This window comes from Symphalangus syndactylus, chromosome 9 (genome assembly GCF_028878055.3).
Source record: "Symphalangus syndactylus isolate Jambi chromosome 9, NHGRI_mSymSyn1-v2.1_pri, whole genome shotgun sequence".
NCBI classification, from domain to species: Eukaryota; Metazoa; Chordata; class Mammalia; order Primates; family Hylobatidae; genus Symphalangus; species Symphalangus syndactylus.
In genome coordinates, this window is record NC_072431.2 from 8,300,294 (window position 1) to 8,326,668 (window position 26,375).

Sequence of the window (26,375 nt, forward strand, 5' to 3'; positions counted from 1 at the left end):
CATTTTAACACATAACCCACCGCCTTAGCCAGTCTATGTATGTAAACACAATATGACTTTGATTCTCAAATCGTTTGGCTATATTGATTAGCTTCTAGAGCTGTGATTTCTGATTTTTAGGAGGCTTTTTTTTCTTTCTTTTTTTTTTTTTTCAAATCAGTGTATCACCGGTGTTTAAGTTCACCTTGGATTTCAGTATACATTTGAGAAGTTTTAAATTAGGTTTTATTATTTTTGATACTTTGCAAGTGTGTTTTTTGTGAAATTCTTTCCTTACCACCATTTAAATTATTTGGTTCCTATCCAATTATTTGCCATCACTCAGTTCTTTTCACACTAAGAAAATGAAAATCAGTGGATTCAGTATACAATCTTTTGTCCCATTTACATGAGGACTGGTTAAAATCATTTCAGAATAACTGGACTTTAGAGTAAATATTCAACATCTTATATCACTAAGATGCTTCACAAGTTAGCACTGACATATTTTTCCTGTATTCTGCAAGCACATGGATTATGTCAGCCATTGTGGTGAGAGCTGATGATATCATCCCTGTTCTTGAGAAGTGCACAGTTTGGTAGGAAAGGTGGGCACTGAATGTTATAACAGTACCATATTCTATAGTAGTTTCTAAAGTATCTACAACATACTCATTTTTCTCCACCTAAGGACATACTTTATTTCTTCTCTTTTTTATCCCTTCACGAACCAACCTTTTCTGTCTGAGAGATTTGATTTTTTCTTCAAGATCAGTTAAAATGCCAGACATTTCTCTTGTGAAGGCTTTCTTTGGTGCCAGTAGACAGTGTCAATTATTCTTTCGTAGAATATTCCATGGTGTTCGTTTATATTTTCCTGTTGTATGACTTCAGTCTTATTAAGTATACTTATAAATTCTATTTTCTTTTCTTTTTCTTTCTTTCCTGTTTTTTTTTTTTTTTTTTTGAGGTAGAGTCTTGGCGTTGTCTTCCAGGCTGGACTGTAGTTGGGCAATCTCGGCTCACTGCAACCTCTGCCTCCCGTATTCAAGCGATTCCCCTGCCTCAGCCTCCCGAGTAGCTGGGATAACAGGTGCCTGCCACCACTCCCAGTAGATTTTTGTATTTTTAGTAGAGATGGGGTTTCAACATGTTTGCCAGGCTGGTCTTGAACTCCTGACCTCAAGTGATCCTCCCACCTTGACCTCCCAAAGTGCTGGGATTACAGGCATGAGCCACTGTGCCCAGCCTAAATTCTATTTTATTTTTCTATTATCTGAAGTCTAATCTTACTATTTATTTACCTTGTTAGTCTCTCACAGTGGAATGTTTTCTTGTGTTATTTGTGTATTCAAAATGTTTGTGAATTTATGATCATTGGGATTTAGAGGAATTCTCTGCACTTTAAGGTGACAGCATGTCTTTCAAGATCAACTTGGCATTGGCTCTTTTCAAGCACTCCAGCAGTATCAAAAGTCAAAAAAATTTTATGGTAACATCAATATTTTTGTCGTCTTCCTATACTGGTGAGAGTCAAATGTTTTCTAGTATATCCTATGTCTGAAACTATAACTTTTCTAGATTTTAGTCATAGGTGGTGGCCTCATTACCAACTTCTCTTCTTGCAGTAGTCTATTAACCTTATCTCCTATGGGCCTGAAAATCCATCTCCCAATGGTAAAGAAGACCAACAGCACTCTAGTTTTCTCCCCAAACTCTTATTAAATGTCTTGTTTTCAGCAGTGTTTTTTGATCCCTAGAGACTTCTTTTTCTTGGTTGCAAACATACATATAAAAAGAGGTTTGGCATAATTTCATCTAGCATTTCTACATGGAAAACATAAATTTGTTCTTGTTTTGAGTCAATTACGCCACCAACTATATCAGAATTTGTTATCTGTATAAGTTTTTTTTCTGAGATTATGCAATCTGGTAATAAAATGGGCTCATTTTATTTATCTAGATTTTCTCAGCACCTCGTAGGAAAGCAATATGTATTAGCTACGTATTGTCTCTTTTACAAAGTGAAAAATTAATAGATGTCCCTAAATTTGCAAACATGTCCTATAAACCTGTGGTTCTTTTAAGTTTATATTCATACAGTCTGTTTTCCAAAATGTGAATTATTTTCAAAAGCAAGATATGTGTGGTCTTCATCACTATTATATACTTTCTTTTGTTTTTGTTTCAAAACCTGTATTGACTTTACTGAAACCAGTTCCTTTATCCAAGCATATTTTAAGTGTTCATAGTGGGAATAATAATTGTTTTTAATTTATGTTTGAAATTTATGCATAAAATTATATTTTGCAATCTCAATGTAATCATTTTTCTAAACCATTTTGCAAAATAAAATACCAGTATTTCTATATAAATCTATAAAATATTTTCAAAAACAATTTTTTTCTATATAGATATTTTAGGGATATTTTTTAAATCCAAGATTTATGTATAATCATATATGATGATTCCAAAAATTACCTCCCAGTTCAGTTAATGAATATAGTTTTAGGTCAGTTAATCTGAAAATATTTAGATTGGAACAACATTGTGTAAGAATAAAACTAGAATGTGACAGAGTAAGAAAATTTTCTTGGTGTGCTTATTGGAAGAATTAAAATGGCTGAGGTATAAAAAATATATGTATTTATGAATTCTTTCCCTGTTGAACCAGTAGATGTCATGTTTGGATGTCAAAGCCCAGGATTATTATAAGGATATTTCCTTGGTTTTACTGTGTCTTTCTTACAAATGAGTATATAAGCATAAAGTATAATTGGCTCTGAAATTAGAGGAGAAAATTGTGTGTCCCGTTTCAAAAAATTTAAGATGCCCTTTTCCAATAAAATCAGGAAGCATTTTTCCTTTTTAAAGCTTTTCCACAGTAGCTTCAGTAGAAAGTATGCTGTGAGGTGTAAGTAAGCATGTCTATATTTAATCGTAACAACTGAAAATTATTTCTGATTAGCAGTTACTTATTACTAATCATTGCTATTTATGCACCATCTGAAAACATTTTTTACCTTTAATTCCAAGTAATATGATTATTCAACTAAAAAAACTTTAATTTATTTTTTAATCTCTTGATTCTAAGTAAAAAAATGTAATGGATCTTATTGTATTTGATTATTTATTTGTATAACCTTTCATATCCCCATCTCCATTCTGCATCTTAATTTATGTATCTATAATATGAGATATTGAAATGTCTCTAAAGTATTTTCTAATCTAATGCTCCATGAAAAAATATTACGTGTGATTTACTCAATGCAGATAAAGCATTTAAAAAATACATTGGAAAGTCTTTGTAATAGCCTGCAATTAAATATAAAGATGATAACATTTTATAGTGAAATTTGATTTGTAACATTTTAGTGGGTTAGATTGGAGCTTAATTTTTTACTACCTTGAAAATGGATCTTGATGAACAAATTCATATTACAAGATCATGAGGATCTGTTTCTTAACTTCAGGGTAAAAGTATTTCAGTAACTTCAAAAGTGTTCATTTAGATAAATAATGTTCCTAGAATAATGGCAATTTGTATTCATGGTATGCAGCCAGTTATCCTTGTGGTAGTCAAAAAAAGTCCACTATACTAGGATAGCTACTTCCTGAAATGCTTCAAATATTTCCTGTTGTTATTCTATCCTACTTCGCTCCATCCCCGTTATCTGATGTCTCTCAGTCTTGCCCCAGAGAGATCCTGGCTGTTGGATCAGGCATGCTGCTGCCGGTCTCAGAGGAGGAAGAAGACCGGAGAGATGTTTCTTATGACTTTAGGATAAGTTTTTACATCTTTTGTTATATAGACTTGGAGGTAATTTCAGAGAGAAATTTCAGCCTGTTTAAAGCATTCCAAATTGTAAATCTGTATTTCCTTGCATCAGAATAACCTAGGGTATTTGAGAATGTCTGGATTCCTGGTCACTACCTTAGAGATGAATTCATCCTTATGAATACTATATTTGGAAAGACATCTTTCTTTTCAATAAATACATGGCCTTTCAAGAGGAATTTTTTTTAATGTTATGAGATAATTTTGGAGTGCCAGTTCCTCCGTATTTAAATCATATTTAATCTAAAATTAGTTAACATATCAAATCCAGTTTGACAGGCAAATGTTTTATAGCAGCCTACACAGTTCAGTTTCAGGACTGAAAGTTATTTTAAATGACCATCTTGTGGGCAGCTACCCATCTCAGCCCTGCTAAATGGCTGTTTAAGTGTTGACTGAATACCTCGAGTAAAGGGAAATTTATAGTCTACTGAGGTAGGCCATTCCATATTCAAAGGTCATTGGTAGAACATTTGTAAGTCAAAATATTTACCATTTTAATAGGAAATCACTGGTATTCATTTTATTTCTTACATCTGTTAACATTTATTGTGATTTCTTCTGTGATCTATTTCAACTTGAAATAGAGAAAACTCTATTTGCCCCCCGCCCTTTTTTTCCATGCTAAATAATCCCTAGTTGTGCCTGTATTCTCTTCTGGATTCTCTTTGAATGAATTGTTTATTTTATTAAGAATGGGCTACTTAGAACTGAATCAATCACCCTTAGGTGTCTTCCTTGATTAAATAACAGAAGCAACCCCTCAATCCTCATAGAAAAGAAACACTAGACTTTTACCTCCCCTATTCAATCTTGACACTACTCTGTAATGAAAACACTCTAGGTTTATGTTACTCATCTAAGCAGCTCATTACTTCTTTAGTAAATTTGTAGGTATTAGATGTGTATTTTTAATTAAAACCTCTAGCTGTCCAACTCAGCTACTACTGAATTCACCTCCTTTATTTCATTTTGAAAAATTTTGTTTCAACTACAACTTATCAAGAATGTTTTGCTTGTTGACTCCTTCACTCAGTGTCTTGTTTTCCTCTCATTTGAGATGTGAGACTTTGCTTTTTTTTTTTTTTTTTTTTTTTTTTTTTTTTTTTTTGAGGGCCTGGCTCTGTCCCCCAGGCCGGAGTGCAGTGGCACAATCTTGGCTCACTGCAACCTCTGCCTCCCTAGGTTCAGGTGATCCCCCCACCACAGCAAGCAGGTCTTCCTGAGTAGCTGGGACCATAGGTGCACTCCACCACACCCGGCTCTTTTTTTTTTTTTTTTTTTTTTTTTTCTGGTAGAGACATTATTTTGCAACGTGCTCAGGTTGGTGGGTCTTTAACAACTAGGCTCAAGAGATCCGAGCACCTCTGCTGCCCAAAGTGTTGGGATTACAGGCATGAGCCCTACAGCTGGCCTAATCTAATTAAAAGAAAGAAAAAAAGAAAAGATGTTAAATGAGTGATGATAAAAATACAGCTTTTCAACTTACTAAGAATTGTGAAGCTACGTGAAAATTCTGGAAAAAAAATATGTAATTAATTCCATGAATGAGGAGGCCATACCTCCTCATTCATTGTATTCTTAATAACTAGGACAATATTTTGCATTGAATAGGTTCTCATTAAATATTGTTGTATTATTAAATAAATATGTTATTTGTAATAGAAAAAATTATACTTCAGAATATTGGGAAGTTGGATCTATAATTCCAAATGGTATGTAAACTTTTCATCTTGGGAATTAAGAAAAACTGAGATGGCTTGTATGTGCTATATACACTATATGTAATTCACATTTCTTTAAAAATCTAAATATAAGCTAAATATTGACCAGATCTTTTACTAATTGTTTTAAGTTTTATTAAGTTCACTTTACTGATGAAAGCTGCAGGTAATACAAACACAAATTTTCATTTCCGCTAATTGTTTTCTACACAGTGGATCACTCACTTCCTGAAATACCTCTTTTGACCTCTAGGATACCACATTTTTAGTTTTCCTCAAATTTATGGTTGTTCCCTCTCAGGCTTCTGTGTGATTTTTATCTCCTCGCATAACTCTTAACCTTGGATTGCCCCAGCGTCAGACTTTCACCTTCTCTATCTACTCACACTCCCTTGGTGATATCATCCGTCTCATGGCTTTAAACTTAAATTCTATCTGCATGCCTATGGTTAGCAAGATTGTATCTCCAGTCCTGATCTCTCTTGTGTTCCAGACTAGTTATATCCTACTGCATACTTGGTGTATCCATTTAGATCACTCAAATTATTTAAAAATGACTTTGATCTTCTTTCTCCAGATTTCATCCTCCCATGGATTTCCATTTTGGTTGATGAAAATCCCATTCCTCCAGTCACTTAGGCCAAATGCTTTGTGTTCTTCCTTCTTTTCTCACACTGCTCATCCAATCAACCAGGAAATCTCACATCTGCTCTCAAAACATATCCAGAGAATTGATTGGATTTTACAATTACGAATGAAAGATACAGTAGAAATGGTAAAAGGGCCAAAGGGAATAAGTATGCTTAACACTACAGTATGTTTTCATTCAAATTTAAGCACACTTTCTGTTTTCAGGAAAGGCCTATGCTCCAGAATTCTATTATGATACCTACAATCCAGTATGGCAGAACAGACACCGTGTTTATTCTTACAGTCTACAGTGGACACAGATGAATCCTGATGCAGTGGATCGGATTGTTGCATACCGGTTGGGTATCAGGCAGGTGAGAAATCTAATCGATGTCCTTTTTTCTTTGTGGTCCTCTGTGAAGACCTTGTTGTTATCATTTTTCTAATAGTTTTGCATGAATTCCAAAATATATTTTATGTATATGTGTTTCTTTATAGATAGATATGTTTTCACCATATGTATATTACTCCACACAAACTGTTCTGAATTACTTAAAAATCTTTGAAATTACACATTTTTCACTATGACAGCAGACATACTAAAGTGACAGCCTTTGAGCCTTCTAAAATCCTTCATCACTAGATATACGAGATAAATTACATGGTATAACTTCATAAAAGGAACTTATTTCAGATGTGCTCACGCTCAGCTATACTGCGTAACCATTTGTCTTGTTTCCTAAGAAGCGAGAAGTTGTACATATTTTTGCTTTAAGAGTTCAAGACATACACAGAATGTTGCATAAGCTAATTTAATATGTCTGAGAAATAGAAATACTTTTGTAAAATGAAAAGAAATTGAAGTATGATAGTTTCTTAAGGGAGCTGAAGCAGAAGGGTTATGTGGAAAAAACTGTATCTTTTTCAAAGGGTTAAAATGTTAAATTCACGTATCCTTTGTATAAATGATATTTTTGAAATTTAAGTGTAGGTCTTTACATTGTTTCTTGTTAGCATAATATCTGGATGAATTTCAGCATAACAAAACATTTTTGAAGATTTATTTGATTACCACATAATCTATTAGCTCTCTCCCAAAACCTTGTATTATCCCTAGATTGGCAAAGTGTCTGTTCCACTTCCTTAACTAAATCACAGAAAAATCTTTTGAATTGGGATGGTAGAAAGGATAAAATTTTCATTGAGTAAGATTGATCAACCTCCAAGGATTCATTCAGCTATTCTATCATAAAACCATTGTTTTTTATCTTGCTCACAAGGTTACAATAAAATACTTGTATGACGCATTACTCACATTAAGATACACTGTGGCCGGGAGCAGGGGCTCAAGCCTGTAATCCCAGCACTTTGGGAGGCCGAGGTGGGCGAATCATGAGGTCAGGAGATCGAGACCATCCTGGCTAACACGGTGAAACCCCGTCTCTACTAAAAATACAAAAAAGTTAGCCGGGCGTGGTGGCGGGCGCCTGTAGTCCCAACTACTCTGGAGGCTGAGGCAGGAGAATGGCGTGAAACTGGGTGGCGGAGCTTGCAGTGAGCTGAGATCGCGCTACTGCTCTCCAGCTCTGGGCAATAGAGCAAGACTCCGACTCCAAAAAAAAAAAAAAAAAAAAAAAAGGTACACTGTAAGTAACATATTCTTATTCAGGCTGTTTAAGATTCTCAAAAAAGTGAAAGAGCTTTTCCTAGTGAAAACATCCTGGCCTTTGATAATTACTGGATTCTTCTCTAAGTGCTGACAGGCTACTGATACAGCAGACCATAGTGGATCATTCACAGTGTTTCTCTGGTTATCCCTCATTGAAAAAGGTCTGTAGATTAATCTGAGCAAAACTGAAATCTATATTAACATCGTTCTACTCATTCTAATTTGCTAATTTTCTTTAACAGAGAAGATAAAAACAATAGCAGCAACAAAACAAATTAGCAGTTCTTTCTCCCTCAATTGTGGGCTTATTTCTTTTTTTCTTAACACAGCTAATATTTTATAACCTTTCATATTTGGAGTATCTATAAGGATTCTTGAGTTTACACACCTCATACTCTTTTTAAAACTCCTTACTACAATGTTTAATCATTCACATTCATTTGTTTGTTATACGTGCTTTGTAAAAATGTAAGAATCTATGACCAAATTTTCATTTGTAAAATTAATTGTTTTCTGTGGGTAATTATTGTGCTATTTTCTGGTTATGGGTTTATTTGCAAAGATAGAGTCATAATTGTATCTTTAGTTTCTTACTTTCTTCCTCAGTTATGTTTTCTTGGAGTCTCTGGGTAACTTCCCGTTACCAGCTGTGTGTTTTAAGTTCATAAATTTACCCAACCCTTCTCATCATCCTCTTCCTTTACTCTTAGGCATCTCAAATACTTTGTTTCTACTCAGTATCTGTGTTGTGGATGCAAATCAAAATCCTTACCTGTAAGTGACATTTTAGTGCGTTAGAATTCCTCCCGAGAGAGATCCCGTTATTTAAGCCTTCTCTTTCTCATCCATATCTTGTACTCATTCGCAAACTATCCTCTGTAATATTTTTGCTAGGATTGCCACACCATTTTCCAGTGACAAAGTCTTCTTTTCCTTTCCTGACATGAACATCTCCAAATTCAATTGTTTATATTTTTTATCATAAAACTGGTGTATAACTCGCTGATGTGCAGTGACACACATTTCTCAGTCATTGCATTGTTCCTTTTGAAAAATTAGTGAATTTTCGCCTACTTTTCTTCTTTAGAATAAATTATACATATGTATAAATTCCATATATATGTATAAATTTCCCTTTTCTATGTTTTTTTAAAATAATGAATTCCAGACACACTTGGCTTCCAATTCTAACCAATACAGCCTCATATTTTTATAGCTACATAACCTTGAGCCTGTTTCTGAACATATCTAAACGTGGGTTTTTATCCTGTAAATTGAAGATTATACTTGTCAGGCAATTGGAGTATGAAGTGGATTATGTCCCCTACTTGTTCCACAGGCCAGGCACTCTTGTGCAGGGCACTCCTTGCACAAACAGTTGTGGCAGTTCTTATACTCGTCTGTCAATGTTGTCTACAAATTTTTTAAAAGAGTACGTTTCATGAGGTGAGCATGTATAATATTTTTATTATTTGAGTTTTATTTAGTATACTCTATATTCTAAGCCTAAGCATTATTTCAAGTCATAGTTTTCACAAAATAATTTCTAGACCTTTTTTTATTATGTCTCATTTTCATTTCAAACCTGTTGTCTTCTCTAAGATCTATATTATTGATTCGCATTTTTCTCTTCCACTTTGAGTTTCATTCCAAGCCTTCTTGATTGGATCAGTAAGTCTCATACTAATACTGTTCTTTCCAGGTTTTGTAAGATGCATGCTATTCACTAGAGGAAAAAAAAACATATTTCTAGTGTAATAAACCATGGTGCAGAAAACAAATATTTCCCTTACTCAATTTTTGAAGGTAACTCTTTACCTGCCACTGTATACATTCTCTTCTAGACTCCTTTGTTCTTAAGATTTTCTTTTATATTTAGAAATAAGTGTTTTTTTCTAGGGTGCTTTTTATGATGCCGTGTTCTAATTGGTAATTTTACTCTTTCCATGGAAGAGAAAACTTTGATGTATCTTTCAGGGATGTCTCAATAAAGAGTAATGACTTTGTGCTATTCTGCCAATGTGAATAAGATGGTGCTGTTTGTAGATGGAGTGTAAGAAGAGAAGGAGCATGTAGACACACGCCTCTTTTTTTCACTATAACCTCTGCACTGAACTCTTGCATAAAACGTCTCTACATGCAAAATGGCCCCAGCAAGCAACATTGCCTTTGAAGATTCACTTACAAACAAAAGTTTAGGATGATAGGGCAAAAGTATTCTAGATACAATAAAATCGATGTAGTTCTTTTTTAAAACAATCCTTTTTAATAACAGGAAACAAAGGCATTAATGGAAATAGGTGCATTTTTGTATTATCTCAGAAAATTTAAATTTCTCCTTTACCAGGCATTAACATTTAAATATCAATATTATCTTAGGACACAGTCAGATACTAACTTTTAAAAATCACCTTTGGATAAAGAAATCACTCTTGAATTCTGAACTGTTTATTATTTTAATGAAGATTTTATATTACATGCATGTAGCCTTTTTCATCTGCCGAGCTATTTCAGAATCCGAAATCAATGAGCTTTTGAACATAGTAAACATAACTTGGATGGTTTAAATAAACTGAGTTAGGCATGTGGCCTAAGCAGTATACATTTTTAAATACATAGATTTCTGTCCTAATAACTATGGTTCACATCTTTTACTAGAAGGCCAAATTTTATTCAAAGGATTATTAATTTATGTTACATATTTTGTGATTTTAAAGTCATTATTTTAGGCAATATTTCTATTTTTAGCCTATACATGTAAATGATTTCTTCTATCCATAAAATACCTAGGTTATCTAGTACAAAATATCTCATTTCTTAATATGAAACATTGCCTTGATTACATAATGCATTTGTGTATGACATGAAGTCTGAAAACAAATTCGATTCTTTAAGACTAACAGCAAATTCAGTTCCTAAGACCTTACCTTGTTTTTAATCCAGAAACCTTTAGAAACCTTATTAGTGATTCTTAAATTAAATAGGATTGTAAAAACCATTGCTGTGTTATTAAACTCATAGATGTAAGGGGTTGATAAATTGAACCCAGCATTCCCTTTTGGTTAAACTGTATGGTCTGTACTTAAATTTGATTAGGAAAATTGTCTCAAATTTCAGTATTGACTTACACTATTTTCTTGTAAAATAATGCATTATATCTAGAAAAAAAGCACTGTAACTCTGGAATCACTGCTTTAAGAAACTTAAAAAGAGAACCAATATATAATGAGAAGCTAAAAAATTAATTTGTGGCAAAAAGTTTTCTGAGATTATGTCCTAACAAAGTTGTACTTTTTAGGCTCAGCTAAGCAATTGTTTAATCTCCTTAGACAGCTATTAATCTCCAATTATTTGCTTCATTTGCTGCTTAACAGGAAGGAGAAAAAGGTTATTTGAATGTCTACCTTCCTTGGTATCTAAGGAATTAAAAAACAAGAGAAATGTTTCTAAGTTATCTAAATATACCAAGCAATATAAACATCATTTTACTTCATTTGAAATGTACACAATTACAGTTTTAAATAATAAACAATTTTATACCGTTTCCTTTTTTATATTCAGCCATAGAAATACACAATGATGTGACTTTTTGACTATATCTTTGGAAAGTAGGATATTTTATTTAAAAAAAAAACCTTAATTGACCAATTCCTGTCTTCTTAAGTCACGTTGTATTAAAATATTTAGAATTACCATACTTATTTGCTCTCCCATTCAGTCAATAAAATTTTGGTTAAATTAGTTATATGGTAATTTCCAGGAATTTAAAAACGAAGAAGTATTGTCCTCAACGTCTTATAAAAGTAAGTGGTTTAATAGAAATAAACAGTATCATAGAAATTGATGGGGGCAGTTAGTCCTGCCAGGTAGTGGCGCAAGAAACATGATCACTAAGGTGCAAACTTCATTTCTTTGTTAGTTTTATAGGTTTATTCCTAAACTTTCTTCTTAAACGGTGACCACTAGTAATCACTAATTACTAATAAAATATTAATAAGCAAAAAAGATATGTTTGATACAATTGATTGTTGGATAACTTTATTACAAATTTAATTTTGGTCTTCAGTAGATGTGACTATAATGGTTTGAGCTATTGCTTATTTCTCCTTCCAGTTAAAACATTTTTAAAAGTTATTTTAGTGAGTAATTTTTTGCTTATTGTTGCTTGTTGTGTGCTTGACTTAACCCATTTAGATAGATTTTATTGCAAGAACTGTTTGGAGGAACCATTTCATGCCTTTCCAGGAAAATCTGTGGAGATTTGATAATCTGGATTCTTTGTATAATCTTAAGTCATGAATAAAATGACATCTTCCATAGATTAATCTTATAATACCATACTGAGTATACTGAATGTTATTACAATAGAGACAGGTACAACAGTTAGGCACATATTTGGGGCACGTACTGATGATTTAGATTAGAATAGTGAAAGGGGAGAAGAAGAAAAATGGAATTAAGAAAATGCTAAAATAGGCAGAACTTGAATTTTGACTTTGTTTTGGGGAACAATTTTGAAAAAGACAGTGACCTTATTTCTCTGTCATTCACTTCAATTTCTTTAGTGAATGCTCTGGAAAGCATTAAACATATAGAGATGAGAGAGAATGAAGGACCCAGAGACATGTAGAGAAACCATTTTGTGGCTCTGGAAAAGATATAAGCCATATGTCAGTTGTAAAAAGTGAAGTTTATCTTCATCTTCCAAATGAAGGACATTGCACACATCTGCTTCATTCCTGTAAACTAATTTTACAATGTATTTATTAGAAGGGATATATAAATGGTAAATTTGAGAGACCTGGGTGAGGGATGGACCCTTGATTGATGTAGAGGTTCTGTAAAATAAGGGTGTCTTGTCTTGGAAAACTCCAAATACTTCTTGAGGATTTTCTCTGAGTCTGTTGCCTTTGTATAGATTTAATTCTGTTTAGAAATACGGTTTGAGAAAATTAATTAGAAATGTGAAGGAAACAAGCAACCTCAAAGACACTTAAAAGAGTGAAAGAGGGTTAAATTATTGACATAAATAATATTTTTAATCAATGTTTACAAGTATTCCTATATTTTCAGATGTGGACTTGTTAGGCTGGAGTGATAGGGGAGCATAAAACTGTTATCCAGATTAGAAACATGCTACTAGAATTTGGGTGAACACTTTTTCTTCATTATGTTAATTTACAAGTCAGAAGCATTAGATATGAAACTGAAGGTGGTAACAATTTAGGCATAAATTTTCCATCTGAAGACAGTAGTCATAGAATTTCCAGCAAAAATGAACTGAAAGGTAGAAAAATCTTATGTTTGTATGGAAACTAAGAAGACAGTGTGTGAATGTGCATTTGTGTGTATGTTTGTACTTACAAACAAAATTTTAAAATATGAAAATGCAAATTTGCTTATGAGCAACGTACAGCAGGTCCTTGAATAATGTCATTTGTTTAAGGTCATATGGTTATAATGTTGATGAGAAAAAAATTCAGTTCCTGTCTGGGACCACTCTCTGTATGGAGATTGGATATTCTCCCTTGTCTGTGGATTTCTCTGGTTTCCTTTCACATCCCAAAGATGTGCACATGAGGTGAACTGGCATGTCTAAACGAATCCCTCCCAGTCTGAGTGAGGGTGGGTGTGTGTCCGAGTGTGCCTTGCAATGGGATGGAGCCCTGTTCAGTGTTGGTTTCTGTCTCGCTCCCTGGCTGCTGGAATAAGCCCTTCCCCCACCCCATGACCCTCAACTGGAATTACTGGGTAATAATTATCTTCCTTGTTTGTATTAATATTTCTTAAATATATGTATAGCTCACATTTATTTTATGTTTAATATTAGAAGCGTTTGGGGCTTTATATAGAAGTTCTGTGATGTTTTTCTTACCAGAAATATGCCATAGGATCTTAACTCTTGTTTAGATATAAATTAACTTAAGGTAAAATTGGTTTCCTTATATGTCATTTCACTTAAACTTGCAGTTGATTTTGAGTCAATCATCATTTTCAATTGGTCCTTTTAATTTTAATGATAAATGACTATTAGTTTAGCTTTATCATTTTCAGTTGTAGTTCAAGTTTCTTAAATTATCTTGAAGTGTGGAGTCATCCACATCTTTACATGACTTTTATACCAAAAACCTGACTGCTTTTCAACATTTAAAAGATTTAATTAAAATAGCTGAAAAAATATTTATCTATGAATAATAAATGTTTGACATGATAGCTGTCAATAAAACTACATAACTACTGCTGTACAACTACTCAGTAATGGACTGCTCTGTTTTCCCAGCTTCTGTTTTTTGTTTTAAAATGTTCAAGAAAGAAATGCAAAATATCATTGAGTGTTTAAGTTGCTTTATCAGACTTCAAGTTTTGGATACCATTTGTAAAAAGATGGAAGCAATAATTTGAGTAGAAATTTGAAGGTAGTAGTTTAAATGTCATAGGCATCACTTATCTTTTTTATTTCACTTTTAAGTTTAGGTGTACATGCACATGTTATATGGGTAAACTTATGTCATGGGGGTTTGTTGTGAAGATTATTTCGTCACCCAGGTATTAATCCTAGTACCTACTAGTTATTTTTCCTGATTCTTTTCCTCTGCCCAACCTCCACCCTTCAATAGGCCCCAGTGTGTGGTGTTACCCTCTATGTGTCCATGTGTTCACATGATTTAGCTACCACTTATGACTGAGAACATGCTGTATTTGGTTTTCTATTCCTGCATTTATTTGCTAAGGACAATAGCCTCCAGCTCCATCCATGTCCCCACAAAGGATATAATTGCATTCGTTTTTATGGATCATAGTATTCCTTGGTGCATATGTACCACGTTTTGTTTATCCAGTCTACCATTGATGAGCACTGATGGCCGACACTATGCATTTACTAGATACAGGATCATGTCATTAAGTCTGATAGTTTGACTTCCTTCCCACCTATTTGAATGTCCTTTATTTCTTTTTTTTTGCCTGATTGCTCTGGCCAGAACTCCCATTGTTATGTTGAATAAGAGTGGTGAGAGAGGGCATTCTTGCCTTGTGTTGGTTTTCAAGGGGAATGCGTCCAGCTTTTGTCCATTCAGTATGATGTTGGCTGTGGTTTTGTCATAGATGGCTCTTATTATTTTGAGGCATGAAGGGCCATAGGAACAGTTCCAAAGAAGTTAAACTTTACCTTGAAAAGTGGGGAGACACTAAAAGAGTCAAAAGAGAAAAATCAAATAGTCATTAATGTGGTATTAAATTAATAGGGGACAAGCACAAAGTAAAAGCTGTTCTTTTTTTCAAATGAAATATAATGACCTGAATCTGATGCTGCGTTGGAAATTTGAGAGAAATATATGTGGCAAAATGTGGAGTATTTAATGATTGAATGGAGGCTAGGGGAAGGGAGAGAGCAAAAAGGCAGGGATGAAAACAATGTTCACTATTTACGTGCTTATTGTCTTAAGATAACCTTGTCAATTCATATAAATATTTGTCTTATTTCTATATATTAAGAACATATCCTTGAACATGATTGTTTATATTAAAAATGAAAATTAACTGTCATTGAGATGGATGTTAGGCATAGGTTTAATGGAATATTTTCAGGAAATGTAAAATTATAACATTTATAAACAAAATCTCAGGAAAACTTCAAGTTAAAATATAAAAATATCTGCAATGTACTAATATATCCATGAGGTTCTTTTGTTTTCTGTTCTAAAGATCTTAAGCTAAAACTTTTCCTTTAGAGTTCCATATCTTAGCAAAATGACACAATACAAAATTCATAGGTAGTTTTCTTATACTGAATAAGCAGTTTCTCTGCTTAGATAAGCTAATTTTGAAGATATATGTGTTTATGCTATAATATAAGGTACTGCAATGATAGGTCATAATTTTTATAAAGGAAGAATTTTTAAAAATATTTTCAATTTAGGTGTATTTTTTCCTTTATAATATCTCCTCTATAATTTTTAGATTATCCTTTCCTCATGTTAGAAGGTATCTTAGTATCCCACTAATGTTAGTGAACTCGGTTAAGTACTTCTATGTATTGATACAAAATTATCTTTGGAATGTCAACTGTATTTTGGAGGGAGAATGTTGATGCAGGTACCAGGCCTTAATTTCTCCTTTTGGAAGGGACATACAGTGCTTCTGCTCACATTTTCTTCACCCAAGCAGCCCCTTGACTTCATCTGAGTAAAACACGGGAAAAAAAAAATGTTCTTCCTTGAACTTGAAAGAAATAAAAGAACCAAATACTTGTAAAGAGCTCAAATTACTACTAAGTTCTGCATTTCTAAATAGCAATATTTGATTGAATATATAATAGTGTATTTGATTTTCTAAAAATATAACCTCAAAAAGATCTACTTTTTAAGTTTATTTGTAGAATACTAAAGGAAGAAGTATAAAGATTTGATTCATCTTTTGCACTTAAATGTATTATGTTCTATTATGTGTACATGGGATAGGAAGTGCACCAGACAGAAAATATCCATGATCTCATGAAGCTTATAGTTCAGTGGAGTAGGAAGCAGACGAAAAATTAATGGATGGAAAGCAATTAATGCTATGCAACAAATAAAACAGAGGGAAAACTGGCATCATTAAAATTCATTCTGTATGCCAAATGATTGAAAATTTGGGAAGGTAGCAGAAGCTGATCTTTACATTTCCCACATGTTCATTATTTTGGAACAATTTTCAAACCACCTTGATGGAAAGTGGACTTATACTTCAATCTGGAGAAAGAAGGAATCTAATTTTGAATAATCAAGCACAATAATTGAAATGAAGCAATAATTTCTCTCATGTTCATTTGACATTTTACTTACTCTTAAAAACTATACGAGGTAAGGTAAATTACCTAAATATTTAGTGGCTACATTTATAACCCTAAATTATGTTCAGGAATAAGAAATTAAAAATCTTCAGATCTGGAACATAGTTTCAATCTATATATTTTGAGGATGTATTATGTGTAGGGGATTTGTAAAAACCTATGGACAATTTACAAGACAGATGACTTGCACAACAAACTCTTGACGAATAAGAACTTATGAGGATCCAGGAGGCATTGTCATGGAGGCTATTAGTCCTGCTTTAAAAGTGGTTAAGACTCCTAAATGTTTCAATCAATACTACATTTTCATGCTTACTTAAATAATTATTTTAAATTTTCTATCTCAATAATCACAATTTTTAAATAGGATAGAATAATCCTAAATAGCTCCAGAGAATTGATCAGGGTTAGAGTGCCACAAAAGCTAAGAGAGAGGTGGCAGAAGATAAAATTTGGTCCAGTCAGCATATAAAGTACTGGGAAATCAAGAGCTAGAGCTTCAGCTATTTCCGTCCCCTTTCAGTCAGCCTACTCTAGGCACTGCAAATAGCTTTCGTTTTACATTTTTAGCCTCTGAAATTTTGAAAGAGGTTTATACCACTCCAAATTGTTAGTTCATATTTTGTAATAAGCACCAGAAATTGTAATTTTGAGGATCATTTTGGTTTTATTTCTGATATGATAGTGGTGTGATGATATGTGTGAGAGTTATTGTCTCTTTGTGGGGACTTATATCAATGTAACACAATGGTGCCTGAAACTTTTTGTTGCCTTTAAATTGGTACGTAATATGCTAATTCCTGGGACAAAGATGTGCCTCTCACTCTGAGCTAATGAGAAGACAGAAACAACCTTAACTACGTACTCAGGAAAAATTCCTACTTTGTGAAACTTTCCTTTTTATTTAGGAAGAAATACTAATACTGTATACAAATAAACAGCTACTGTGGTGTCAGGTACTAATAATTTTTTTGAGGGGTAGAATACAATCAGATAATGGAGAAAGAGTGGCATTGCTATTGTATAAGATATTGTGGTCAAGGAATGCCTCTCTAAGGAGTTGGCATTCGAATAGAGACATGAATGATATGAAAAATGGTGCCACAAAATAATTCAGCTAAGAAGTGAGAGCAACACATAAGTATGTAATAGGAAAATAAAAGCTTAAGTAAATTATGCATATGTAAATCAAATACATATATATAATATCTATTTCTGTAGGCACTATATCATCAAAAGTCTCGGACAAAATTTACAGTGGTACATTATGAGAACAATAGAGGTCTAAATTAAAAAATACAGTGTGAATCTAATCATTAGAGTCATATAGAAGTCAACAGGAGAGAATTGGCATTTTGCAAATTAGAAGAGTGGTCAGCAGATATTCTCAAATTGTTAGAATGAGAGGACTGATAGAACACTTGTTAGTGGGAGATGAAAATGCAAAATCCACAACTGATTTGCTAGAAAGCAAGGCAAGCAGGCCGGGCGCAGTGGCTCACGCCTGTAACCCCAGCACTTTGGGAGGCCGAGGCAGGAGGATCACCTGGGGTCAGGAGTTCGAGACCAGCCCGGCCAACATGGTGAAACCCCAGTCTCTACTACAGATACAAAAATTAGCCGGGCATGGTGGCATGAGCCTGTAATCCCAGCTACTTGGGAGGCTGAGGCAGGAGAATTGCTTGAACCTGGGAGGCAGAGGTTGCAGTGAGCTGAGTTCGTGCCACTGCACTCCACTCTGGGCAACACAGCAAGACTCCATCTAAAAAAAAAAGGTAAGCAAAGAATGCGATGTTGTAATTGAGATTGCTTAATAGGAGTCAATTGGTAATTAATCTGTATATTGGCACATTTTTAATGTGCCATTAAATTTAAATAATGGCACATTTTGTCAGGGTGGGCAAAATGATTTCCTTCTGATACAGAAACACACATCTCTCTACTGAGTAATTGACTCTATTATGGTTATACATCGTTTTAATAAATACTAGTCTAGACTGCAGGAATATTACAGTGATCCAAACAAAGGAAATTATCTCCCTTCCTAGAGTTGTATTATAAAGGATACATTAACCTATTGTTAGACAGTTATAAAGTGCAACGTTCTAGCTAACGGACGGCAAGTAAATATATGCTCTAATTTATATCAGCGATAGAATAGTGAAATCTTACCAAATTTTAAACAGAACATGTGCATAATCATCTTTTTTAATTAATGGTTTTACTAGAAAGTGCCATGATAGATTTTATTTTATAAAACAAGGCAATGACAAGGTTCAGTGTTTGTATCAATATCCAGGTTTATTCAGCATGACCTAGGCACCTATTTACTTGCAAAAATAAAGTACAGTAATTCTGGTCCCAACTATTACTTCATATTTTAAATATTTTAGTACTATGATTTAGTAGCACACAGTAAACTCTCAGTAAAATTATTATTATTTTAAGAACTCATCTCATTCTAAGAAAAGTAAGCTTAAGCACTCATTTTGGGGGTATACATTGTACAGATAAATGAATGAAATCATTTCAAAAGCAAGAAAAATGTCATTCCTTTCTGAAGTACATCTCCCTCTCCCCCTGCTTATTCTATAGTATAATATTTACCACAGAATGGCTTAATATGCAATATCAATACTAACTGTATAATATTAATACTAATTATATGCTATTAAATTATTGATGACTCTTTTATAGAATAACAATGTGCCATTGTAAGTTTTGAAAATTTTATGAATTCTATTAATATAACAAAATATTTTTATTTAAATTTTCAACAATTTTGTCTATACAGCTATGCATATTTTCAGTGCCAACTGTATACCTGTTGACCCTCAGGGATTTATGTTTAGTTTGGTTACTTTTACTACTTCCAGAAAAGATTAAGTATGGCTGCTCACCAAAGAGGAGATTTGTGTTTTTTGTTTTGTTGTGTTTTGTTTTAGTTGTCTGATGTTTGAAGAATTCAGTGAACGTGATTTTTTCTTTCTGTCATCATGAATTGAACTTTATGCTTATGATTATTTCATTTTTTTCTGTCACGTAGATAATCAGTCATATTGATGCTCAAAGCACCTAGCAATATAGTAACTCTTTTACAATATTTTCATAACATATTGGATACCCAGATAATAACTTGATAAATTTTAAGATTTAAGAAACATTACATAGTCTTTTTCAATCTGTTTGCATTTGCATGCATTTCAGTATGTGCATTGTTTACTGTGCATATGCATAATACCAAAAATTGGTATTAACAATATGTATGAGGTAGTTTGCCTGCAATCTCAAAACGACTTAAATAAAATGGAATTTGGAAGCATAATGAATACACTTGCCAAGTGAAAAGAAAATAGAAAGAAATTGTTTTATTTGTGCTTCTGCAGTGGTTAGTACTTATTTTGTCATAGGTTTCAAGAAATCCCAACTGCTTGAAAATAGCCTTTTCTAACCTAAAAATTGCACCATTGCAAATTTCATTGAGTATCTGAAATACTTTCTGCCCACACCTCTTCTTGTATAAAATGAGTTTTCAAGGACTCACTTTAAGGACTTAACTTATCTCGTGGGAACTTAGTAATGATATTGTGAGACGGAAATAAGATAAAAGATAATCATGTAGGTACAGAGTCTTGTGCAACATTAAAAATGTGCCTGGTTGTCTGGTTTGAATAGGGCTGTCCCTGCATGTTCCATTATTTTTGTTTTAATAGAATGTGACTTCCATATCCTTTCTCATAGTTACAGAGATTCCCATTTATTTCCATTGGTTCCACATAGACGACCCTGATTAATACAACTTCAGAAACTGGAGGTAGCCTTCTAATGGTACAAATGTGAATTTTCTAGGAAATAAGGATGTTGAAAGCCTGAAGTTGGATATGTCAAAAGAGAAATCACCTGAGTTTGGAGTTTCTAGTCAAGTTTCATCTTAGGAGTTTAAGGATTAAGAACTATATAAGTTTTCATAATTTATAGACCTCTACTTCTTTTTTTTTAAAGTTTTTTTTTTAAATTTTATTATTATTATACTTTAAGTTTTAGGGTACATATGCACAATATGCAGGTTTGTTACATATGTATACATGTGCCATGTTGGTGTGCTGCACCCATTACCTCGTCATTTAGCATTAGGTATATCTACTTCTTTAAATGTAAACATGTGGCTATGAACACTGAAACACGTTAGCTTGTGTAGTACAGACATAAAAATGTTTGATAAAAATAAATGGCTTTGGTATGAATTTTCTCAAATATTCTTAGAACATTTGAACAATCATAAGTAATGAGCAACGCTTTTTGGGTTGCTCACGGGAGGATTGTATTAGGCACGTAAAAGTACTTAGCCTTATCAAAGCTCTGGATAGCTACATATTATTTTGTAGATTAGACCCAATTTTGACCCAATTTTCCTAATTAGCACTTCTGCTATTAATGCCAGTATCAATAATAATGGCCATACGAATTATAATTTCTTAATCAAATATTTAAAATAAAATTGGCCTTTTTTTTTTTTTGAAACGGAGTCTCACTCTCTCTCGCAGGTATGATCTCGGCTCACTGCAACCTCTGCCTTCCGGGTTCCTGTGATTCTCTTGCCTCAGCCTCCAGAGTAGCTGGGATTACAGGCACATGCCACCAGGCCCAGCTAATTTTTAATTTTTTATATTTTTAGTACAGATGTGTTTTCACCATGTTGGCCAGACTGCTCTTGAACTCCTGACCTCAAGTGATCCACCTGCCTCGGCCTCCCAAAGTGCTGGGATTACAGGCGTAAGCCACCATGCCTGGTCCAAAATTGGCTTTTTTTTTTTTTTTTTTTTTTTTTGCCAGACATAAGCCATTTTATTTTGATTTTCTTATTTGTCTTTCATTACTGATCATGTCGTCGGAGAACACAGTTCCTAAGACACTTATTCTTCGAATTTTGTAGAGTAGATTTGTGACTTAATACATGGTTAATTTTGCCAGGCGTGGTGGCTCACGCTGGTAATCCTAGCACTTTGGGAGGCCAAGGAGGGCGGATCACCAGGTCAGGAGATCGAGACCACGGTGAAACCCCGTCTCTACTAAAAATACAAAAAAAATTAGCCGGGCGTGGTGGCGGGCGCCTGTAGTCCCAGCTACTCGGAGCGGCTGAGGCAGGAGAATGGCGTGAACCTGGGAGGCAGAGCTTGCAGCGAGCGGGGATCGCGCCACTGCACTCCAGCCTGGGTGACAGAGCGGGACTCCGTCTCAAAAAAAAAAAAAAAAAAAAATACCTGGTTAGTTTTCATAAATGTTTCCTATATGCATGAGAAGGTTGTATATGTAATATTCTCAATTATTACATGTGCTAGCAATCAGAGAAAGGTTCCTATTGCATTATTCAAATTTTCTCTACCCTTATTTTTTTTTTTTACTGTGAATTAATTATTATTTCTTTTTTTATTTTATTTTATTTTATGATTATTATACTTTAAGTTTTAGGGTACATGTGCACAATGTGCAGGTTTGTTACATATGTATACATGTGCCATGTTGGTGTGCTGCACCCATTAACTCGTCATTTAGCATTAGGTATATCTCGTAATGCTATCCCTCCCCCCTCCCCCCACCCCACAACAGTCCCTGGTGTGTGATGTTCCCCTTCCTGTGTCCATGTGTTCTCATTGTTCAATTTCCACCTATGGAGAACATGCGGTGTTTGGTTTTTTGTCCTTGCGATAGTTTACTGAGAATGATGATTTCCAGTTTCATCCATGTCCCTACAAAGGACATGAACTCATCATTTTTTATGGCTGCATAGTATTCCATGGTGTATATGTGCCACATTTTCTTAATCCAGTCTATCTTTGTTGGACATTTGGGTTCGTTCCAAGTCTTTCCTATTGTGAATAGTGCCGCAATAAACATACGTGTGCATGTGTCTTTATAGCAGCATGATTTATAGTCCTTTGGGTATATACCCAGTAATGGGATGGCTGGGTCAAATGGTTTCTAGTTCTAGATCCCTGAGGAATCGCCACACTGACTTCCACAATGGTTGAACTAGTTTACAGTCCCACCAACAGTGTAAAAATGTTCCTATTTCTCCACATCCTCTCCAGCACCTGTTGTTTCCTGACTTTTTAATGATGGCCATTCTAACTGGTGTGAGATGGTATCACATTGTGGTTTTGATTTGCATTTCTCTGATGGCCAGTGATGATGAGCATTTTTTCATGTGTTTTTTGGCTGCATAAATGTCTTCTTTTGAGAAGTGTCTGTTCATGTCCTTCGCCCACTTTTTGATGGGGTTGTTTGTTTTTTTCTTTTAAATTTGTTTGAATTCATTGTAGATTCTGGATATTAGCCCTTTGTCAGATGAGTAGGTTGCAAAAATTTTCTCCCATTCTGTAGGTTGCCTGTTCACTCTGATGGTAGTTTCTTTTGCTGTGCAGAAGCTCTTTAGTTTAATTAGATTCCATTTGTCAATTTTGGCTTTTGTTGCCATTGCTTTTGGTGTTTTAGACATGAAGTCCTTGCCCACGTCTATGTCCTGAATGGTAATACCTAGGTTTTCTTCTAGGGTTTTTATGGTTTTAGGTCTAACATGTAAGTCTTTAATCCATCTTGAATTAATTTTTGTATAAGGTGTAAGGAAGGGATCTAGTTTTAGCTTTCTACATATGGCTAGCCAGTTTTCCCAGCACCATTTATTAAATAGGGAATCCTGTCCCCATTTCTTGTTTTTGTCAGGTTTGTCCAATATCAGATAGTTGTAGATACGCGGCATTATTTCTGAGGGCTCTGTTCTGTTCCATTGATCTATATCTCTGTTTTGGTATCAGTACCATGCTGTTTTGGTTACTGTAGCCTTGTAGTATAGTTTGAAGTCAGGTAGCATGATGCCTCCAGCTTTGTTCTTTTGGCTTAGGATTGACTTGGCGATGCAGGCTTTTTTTTGGTTCCATATGAACTTTAAAGTAGCTATTTTTATGTGTCTTCCTTTCAGTAACAAATAGATACATTGAAAACACCCTTGTTTATAAAGCAATTCTAATTGACTCAACATTTTTTAAAAATCTTCTTCCTTTATAAATGATAATTTTATAATGTGATCTGGATTTGACAATTCAAATTTGATGAACACACAGAAAGCATGAATACATTATTGTATATTAAGGTATTCAATTTTATTTCAACTTGAAAAAACTGTTGCTTGGAAACCAGGCAATCATAGTAAATCACACGGTCATTTTTAGTAAATGGGCAAAGGCACTAACCAAGATAAAGTAGGAACTTTTTGCCATAGAGTAAAACAAGCATTCCAGTATTCCACATATTACAAATAATGTAACCAGCACATATATTAGACTAATATTAACTTCACCTGGAATTTTTGGAGAAAAATTAAATTATATTGATGATCTATAACAAACAGAGGTATAATAATTGATTTTAGAGCAGTGGCTCTATAATAAAGATGAAGAGGGGAAATGCTTTCATCTATTGGAAATAGAATGACATTCTCTGAAGTCAAGTATAGGATTAGACATTTTGGTTAAGATTCTAACATAAGTCTTCTAAATCATCCAAATAAAATTTATTGTTTTGAGGTAATAAAAAGTCAAGGTATGTAAGTAACTGTCATTCTTACATTCTTACCTATAAAGGTTACACTAGACTAATTCTGCTCTAATGATAAAATTAAAAGAATGTGCTTCTTGACATGAAACGACCGCATACCCCTTTCTGTTAAAATATATTCTAAAAGGGAGATTAGTGTTGCAGAATTTCTGTTCCTTAGTTCAGCTAAATCTGGGTTCTTGTGTCACAACCAGGAAAAGTTAGGCATGCTGACACACTGAAAGGTGAAGGGAAGAAAATTTATTGGACGAAAAGAAAAAACACAACAACAACAACAAAAACTCTTAGCAAAATGAGGATTCCTGCCAGCGCTCCCATCTCACAGATTGAATAACAGGTCACAGCACAGGAACTGAAGAGGCGAGGCTCCTCCCTGCTGCAAATGGCTCAAACTTCCCGTGGCTCCAACCCATTCTTGCAGTGTGTAGGCCAGTGGGAGATTCTCTTGGGCCCTCCGCCTTTTTGCCTCCTGCATCTATCATTAGGTTATGAAATAAAGAAAAGAAACACTGATTAATCTGTATATTTAACTAGGTCTGTGTATTCCTGGTGCCTTAGAAATTATAACAAATGAAGCATTGTCACATTAAGTAGTGTAAATCTTGAGAAAATGCTTATATTCTCTACCATAAAATTCTAGATAGCATTACCTTGAATATACAGCAGATTCTTAGACATTGTTGCTTGAGAGTGTGAAAATATCATGGCTATATATGAAGCAATAAAAGTAGACAAATCATGGGAAGGAACTCATTGTAGTCCTTGTATTATATACATTCTGCATCAATACAATGCTATGCTTACCTTATTTCAGTTGCTTAAAAAACAAAACAAAACCTTAGTTGTAGAAAATTTCTCTTAGCATAGAAAAGAAAGCAAATGTTTTGGAAGGAAATAAGATTTTTATTCTTCAAAGAGTGTAATTTCTATGTATTCAAATATATGCTGCAAAGGTATAAAACCATATTTGGGAAAAGAAAAAAAAGTATCTACTGTATATAGTTTTCCCTGTAGTGAGGGAGGGAGGGAACAGGTTTGAGAAAAGATAGAATATGGGTTCCATACATCTGCAAAGTTTTATTTATTTTGAAAAGAGCTCTGAAGCAAATATACAGTTCCACTAATTACCACTTATGTTAACATTGGGAAGTAAACAAAAATAGTAATGACAATTCAAATGCAAACACTTTCAAAATTGAGGTCATGGTGGTACTGTTGAAAAAAATCAACTAAAAATAGATGTATTTATATAAAGACATTACACTTATTCTACAGTGGCATATGGTTTGCAGAAAACTCTTTCTTGTAAAACAAGGAGAAAATGAGGGCAAGTAATAAGTCATGCCTTTATATCGCTAAAAGGGAGGGAGCAAGAAAGAGGGGTTCATTGGTGACAACTGCATTTAAACCTAGTGGCATCTGGATATACCTTATGAAGTAATTGCTTAAAAGTCATCCTCATTCCCATGCAATATTCCTCATGGTGATGAATAATCAAGATCTCCACACAAGCCACAGTTTTCCTTTTTGAGTTTACTTTCAGACTTGGCCATAGCTCTTTAATTAAGATTACCATGCCAGTATGGTCCAGAGAATGCTCAGGTTTCGTCACAGGCTCAGCTCACCATCCTTAAGCCCTAGCAGTGAGCCTCAGTTATTAAAGGAAAGGGAAAGGTTTGAACAAGGCTTTCCAGAGTGGTTGAGAAATGTGGAGAGCATCACAGGTTAATTAAATTGCTTTTACAATTGCACAAAAATGTGGAATAAGAGATTTTTCTCATTTTATTTTCTGCATTATCCTCAATGCCTGGTACTGTTTGACACATAGTGGTTGTACAGTAAACATCTGCTGAATAAATGAATAAATACATGTGGGATAGTTTAGCTGAATATTTATTCTAGGTTTGATTTTCTTCTCCTTTAATAGTTGAAAATATTGTTCCATTGTCTTTTGTATGCACGGATGCCATCAAGAAGCATGCCAATCCGATTTTCCATGCTTTGTGCTTGAATACTCATGCTTATGAGATTTTCCAATATTTTCTCTTTCTTTAATATTCTTAGAATTTACTATAACAAGTTTGTGTGTAAGTG

General features: G+C 33.9%; 1 protein-coding gene across 2 annotated transcripts in view; it reads left to right on the top strand.

Annotated features, from left to right (window-relative positions):
• Positions 1 to 26,375, top strand: part of MDGA2 (MAM domain containing glycosylphosphatidylinositol anchor 2) — an 837,606-nt gene that overhangs the window by 743,404 nt on the left and 67,827 nt on the right. For both annotated transcript variants that reach the window (XM_055291423.2, XM_055291424.2), the window contains exon 10: positions 6,397 to 6,545. In XM_055291423.2, coding sequence (XP_055147398.1) covers positions 6,397 to 6,545 — 149 coding nt within the window. The remainder of the gene's footprint in view (positions 1 to 6,396; positions 6,546 to 26,375) is intronic.